At 29.8% G+C, this 5,391-nt stretch overlaps 1 protein-coding gene across 1 annotated transcript; it reads left to right on the forward strand.

Annotated features, from left to right (window-relative positions):
• The first annotated feature begins 381 nt into the window (after positions 1-381).
• LOC110671475 (WRKY transcription factor 71) lies at positions 382-2,639 on the forward strand. Its single transcript, XM_021833958.2, has 3 exons — positions 382-1,082; positions 1,503-1,643; positions 1,941-2,639. The coding sequence occupies exons 1-3, from the start codon at positions 598-600 to the stop codon at positions 2,317-2,319; spliced, it is 1,005 nt and encodes a 334-aa protein (XP_021689650.2). The 5' UTR covers positions 382-597; the 3' UTR covers positions 2,320-2,639.
• Positions 2,640-5,391: the final 2,752 nt, after the last annotated feature.

Genomic DNA, 5,391 nt, shown 5'->3' on the forward strand with positions numbered 1-5,391 from the left:
TAAAAAAAATCCTCATTTAAGCATATGCATTAGTAAGAAATTGTTAAGAGTAAAATTATGACATTTATTAATTATTCTATAATTGCAGGTAAACCAAGAACAACACCTGCATATTCGTAGCAAGATTCAATATATGAGACCTTTGAATTGAAATCCGAATACTTATTATTGGAAGAAAGAGAATTATAATTTGTGTTTATATATTACAGTAAAATATATATATACTCTTACTTTTTGATGTATAAAAAATGAAACACAACATATTTTATAAGTTCTTTCCCAGGATAAATGATTTATGCCTCATCAAAGGGTGAGAATAGTGATAAAGTAAGTGAACTTATGATGCTTTGGGCTGAGTTCTATTAATTAAAAACAAGAGGTGAGAGTGGAGAATAGCCAAACCTACCATCTAAACAAAATTACTGTCCCTCTCCTCCTAAAAAAAGGTAGGTAAGATGATTTTTTGTTTCTTTTTCAAAGAAAAACCCAACATAAAGGCCTATTTTTGTTTCAAAGCAGACATTTATTATAGCTTTTCCCTTGTAGCTTTCTTTCAGTAGTGGTATTTCTTCTTCTTCTTCTTCTTCTTCTTCTTCTATGTCAAATATTGAAAAGGAAAATCCATCCCAAAATGATCCTTTTTACTATAATGAGCAGAGAGGGATTATCCGGGGGTCAGAGTTCCCATTCTTGAACGATAACCACCCATCTACGATGTACAATAATCAACCAAAACTGATGCAAACCTTACAACGCTCTGGTCCCTCTTACATGAGCTTCACTGAGTGCTTATCCATGGACTATAACACCTTATCCACAGCCTTTGATATGCCTTGCTCTTCTTCTGAGGTTATTAGCAGTCCCATCCAACACTGTTCAGGTGCACCATCGGGAAAATCATCAGCACCCACCAATAATGAAAACCCATCTACCCCAGATTCATCAATATCTTCTTCATCTAATGATACAGCAACCCAACAAGGCTCAGCCAAGACCAAAGAAAAGCAGCAGCAGCAACACCACCACCACCACCACCACCAAAAAGAATCCCAGGATGGCAAGCAAAAGTCTAATAACAAAGTGTAGGTTCTTAATTGGTTCTTCTTTGAAGATTCATGCTAAAAGTTTAGCAAGTGTAGTTCTCCTTCTGCTTATTCTTCTGGAGATATAGGGTTTTAAAGCCATATATTCTTTTTTCCCCCCTAAGGAGACTGAGATAGTACTTTTAGAACAGAACTTACCTCTATGCATGCCATACATACCATATATATTCAATTCTTTGAAATTAGTAGTGTATCTTTTTCTGTTTACTAATTAGTTAGAATTAAGAAATTAGAGTATGATAAGAAGCCACAAACCCTAGCTAGCAGGTAGGTCTATCAGTGTTACTTATAAGGAATTGCTTAATAATTAGGAAAAATAACTTAGCATTATCAAGATCTGGTGTTGGCTTTGTTTAATTTAAACTAAAATTAATTTTGTGATATATGTATAACTTTCAGGAGCAAGACAAAGAAGAAAGAGAAACGAGAAAGAGAGCCAAGGTTTTCCTTCTTGACCAAGAGTGAGATTGATCACCTTGAAGATGGTTACAGATGGAGAAAGTACGGCCAGAAGGCAGTCAAGAATAGTCCTTATCCAAGGTTACATTCTACTAAATTCCCTGACAAGTATTGCATATATTTATGTATTTATTTTATATATTTTATACTGTGATGTGGCATCTGAATTTTATGATATATATCTTGGTGAGAAATTTTAATTATTATGCCGATGACATTAATATTGTTAGTACTTGATGCATTTCAAGAGCACACATTGATGTTCATTAATTTTGAGCAAAACAATTTAATTATTCGGGTTATTCCCAAGAAAAGCAAAGCAAAAATCAATGATTAGAATCATATATATTTCATATGGGCTGCCATTATATATCGCAGAAGCTATTACAGATGCACCAGTCAGAAGTGCACAGTGAAGAAACGAGTAGAGAGATCATTCGAAGACCCATCAATTGTGATCACTACGTACGAAGGGAAACATAACCATCAATGCCCTGCAACTCTTCGAGCTAATACTGCCGCAGGAATTTTGTCACCTAATTCGCTTCTGCCATCTACATCTTCAATGATGGCCCATCGACCAACCTTTCCTCAGGACATCTTCGCTCGCTTGCTTCCACCGTATAATAACCACCACCAAGGTGACCCTACTGCCATGTTCTATCCACATCTATATGCTCCACAGCAGCAGCTTCCTGATTATGGCCTTTTACAAGATTTAGTTCCCTCCAGCTTCCTCCCAAAACAGCACCCATGAACTCTATATTGTTAGTCCCTTAATTTGTTCACTAATGTACTTTGATTTATATATTAATTAGCTAATTGCCATATATGTATTCTCCATCTTCTAGTAATCAGCTTTGCTCATGAGCAAGTGATGATGCTATTTCCCTTCAGGGAATGCATAGCAGTTTATTCTACATGCATGTATGGGCAAAACAGAAAATGAGAACTTCAATTGAGAAGAAGATGGAGATCATATTAATACATAGCTAGGAACTCTGGGAGGTGAAGTTATTGCAATGTCAGAAGGATTAAGTAATTGATGGTATACATATTATAGTTTTTCTTATTGAATTTTTCTTTTTTTATTTAGCATCCATTGAGGTTGGAACTTCAAAATTTTCAATTTTAAAGATAGCTTAAGTATCATTAATTATTAGTTTGGTTTAAAATTTTTAAATGAAGAGATGAAATCAATTTATGTTTGCAATTTGAAATTTGGCCTTCCATATTTGTTCATTGTTTTAATTTGTAGCCTCACATTTTGAAATCTTATCTTTCCTTGTAAGGGATAGTACTGTTGTTGTTTATGGTACAAGTGTTTTCTTATTGTAGTTTTTTTTTTCTTTTTTCCTCCTTCTTCAATGGATGACAATTACACCAATTTGGACATTATGTACTTACGTTTATGTTAGAATCCCAGACTCAGCAGCTTATGTAAAATATGTGATTAATTAGCATTTTTATTCAAAATTAGTATAATTTTAGTGTGCTGAGTGCACATGTACCTTCATTCACATTTATGTAGGGTCTACTCTCCTTAATTAAAAGAGCATTACAGTTAGGGTATACAATAATTTACTAAAATGAAGTAACAAGAGATTATATATATAAAGAATCTCATTACAGTTGTTTGAGTCGCATCATCTTTGCCCTGTTAAGTTGAAATAAAGCTCCAAACTTAATTGAAGTCAAGCAAATTACATCATAATGAATGCCAATTTGTCATGGCTAATGACATAAATTCTCTCCTTGTCAATCAAACGCCGCATCTTTTAGATAAAAAAAATTGTTGGCATAATTGTTTATATATATAATAGCTTATGTTGATGTCAGTTTATGTATTAGTAAATAATTAATTAATGCTAATTTAATGATATTAAAATCGTATTTAAGATAATTTATGCATAATCTAAGTATTAAAGAGATTGCTTCGCTACCTTCAACAGATTAATTATTTTTCACCAAAGACTACTCAAGAATAAAATCGCATGCAATATTGTTTATTTATTTTTGTTATGGTGATGGGACAAATGTCCATATAATTGGGTATATAACAATGGCTTTGCCATTTATCTTGGAAGAAACAATCAACTATTGATGGTTTATCGACTAAAATGAGTGTAAAGCTCTTGTTATTGCCACCATTAAGTTAATGTCGATTCTATCTTCATTATTTGAACTTCACAATCTTATTAAAACTATCTATTTGACAACCAATTCGGTTTTTCATGGTAAAATCAATCACATTAAACTTAATTATTATTATTCTTTTTAAAACAATTGTAGTATAAAATTATCCAAAGTCAGTGCCATTAAACCTCGGATTAATGAATCAAGCTATTCAACCAGTCAGTAAATTATTAAAAAATTAATTAAATATATAAAAATTAATTAAATGTAACACTTATTACTTTATTTGATCTAATTATAAATTCAAAATAATTCGAGGACTGTATCAATAGAATTTATTAACTATGATCCAAGTTCAATTTATTCTGCGCTCTTCGTCAGTTTTAACATCTTCGAAACAAGCTACAATTGCTCCCAAAGCAATCATCGACTTAATAATAATAATAATAATAATAATAATAATAATAATAATAATAATAATAATAATAATAATAATAATAATAATGTTTATTGTTATTGCTTATGGTTATTTAGTTGTTGTATTCACTATATAAATATATCTCGATAAACCCAATTTTAATCAATCATAGGTTTTCACAATGTGCATCCATCGGTTTAATATGAAATTTCTAAGAATATAATAAACTGAATTAAGCATGAAAATAAATTAAATTTAATCAAATAATTCATTTAAAATAAATTATTTATAATAAAAGAATTCAAAAGATTTTTAACATAATTGTACATTGAATTTTATTTTTTTTAAGTGAACAGTTTTTTAAATTAGAAAAAATAAATTCTTTCATTTCAAATATGAGAATTAATTAAAAAAAATTAATTGACTTAAATTTTTACAAAATTTTACATTTTCAATAAAAAAAAGGAAATTGGATTAAATTAAATTTAAAATAATTGGTTTAATTTAAGACAGTTTGGTCAATTAGACTTGTATAGGCCTTTTAAATTAATTGGGACTGTATTACTAAATTTACAAATTAAAAATATGTTTAGAAATATATTTTTTAACCAATTTTAAATGTTGAATTGCCCATCTCAAATGCTCAGTACCGTAGACTTCCTTCATACTTATATATATGGGCCATATATAACCCTTGTTACATTTGGAGAAGTATAATGATCGCAATTCCAATTAATACTTATCAAATCATAAATTTTTACTATTATTAAATAGAATTATTTTATGTAATTATAAAAAAGTTAAATATTAAATTATTTCTTCGTATAACAAGTTTAAATTTAAATAATTTATTTTTATTTTTATTTTTAATGAAGAAAAATTAATTTTATTTTACTCAATTTTACCTTTCAACAACGAAGCTTATGGAAGAATTAAAAAACTCAAGCTAGAAATCATCCGCAAAAGTTGGCATTAGCGCTAAACTTTGATAATTTAAAATAATCACTACAATTTTCAACCCCGAAACGCAGGCAACGTGGAAAGTCGTTCAAAGCTAGAGAAATTTCACATACACATGAAATCAAGAAAAGTAATAAAATCTTTGCAAAAACGAGAGAGCAACATTTTTCAAGAATACACCATCATCATCAACGAATTCAATCAAATGTGAATTCTCCGTAACAGTAGATTTACATGAAGTATCGACTTTAAATTCGTAATTATTTATTTTTGTCATAAGTGAGTCAATCAGTTATATTTAACATGATGTCTTAT

This window comes from Hevea brasiliensis, chromosome 9, assembly GCF_030052815.1.
Source record: "Hevea brasiliensis isolate MT/VB/25A 57/8 chromosome 9, ASM3005281v1, whole genome shotgun sequence".
Lineage (NCBI taxonomy): Eukaryota > Viridiplantae > Streptophyta > Magnoliopsida > Malpighiales > Euphorbiaceae > Hevea > Hevea brasiliensis.

What these genes read in the sequence shown, in the direction of transcription:
- LOC110671475 (XM_021833958.2), top strand. Translation starts at nt 598, where the DNA reads ATGTCAAATATTGAAAAGGAAAATCCATCCCAAAATGATCCTTTTTAC. An exon ending in CAAAAGTCTAATAACAAAGT is followed by an intron (nt 1,083 to 1,502) that starts GTAGGTTCTTAA and finishes TATAACTTTCAG; the next exon opens with GAGCAAGACAAAGAAGAAAG. An exon ending in AAGAATAGTCCTTATCCAAG is followed by an intron (nt 1,644 to 1,940) that starts GTTACATTCTAC and finishes TATATATCGCAG; the next exon opens with AAGCTATTACAGATGCACCA.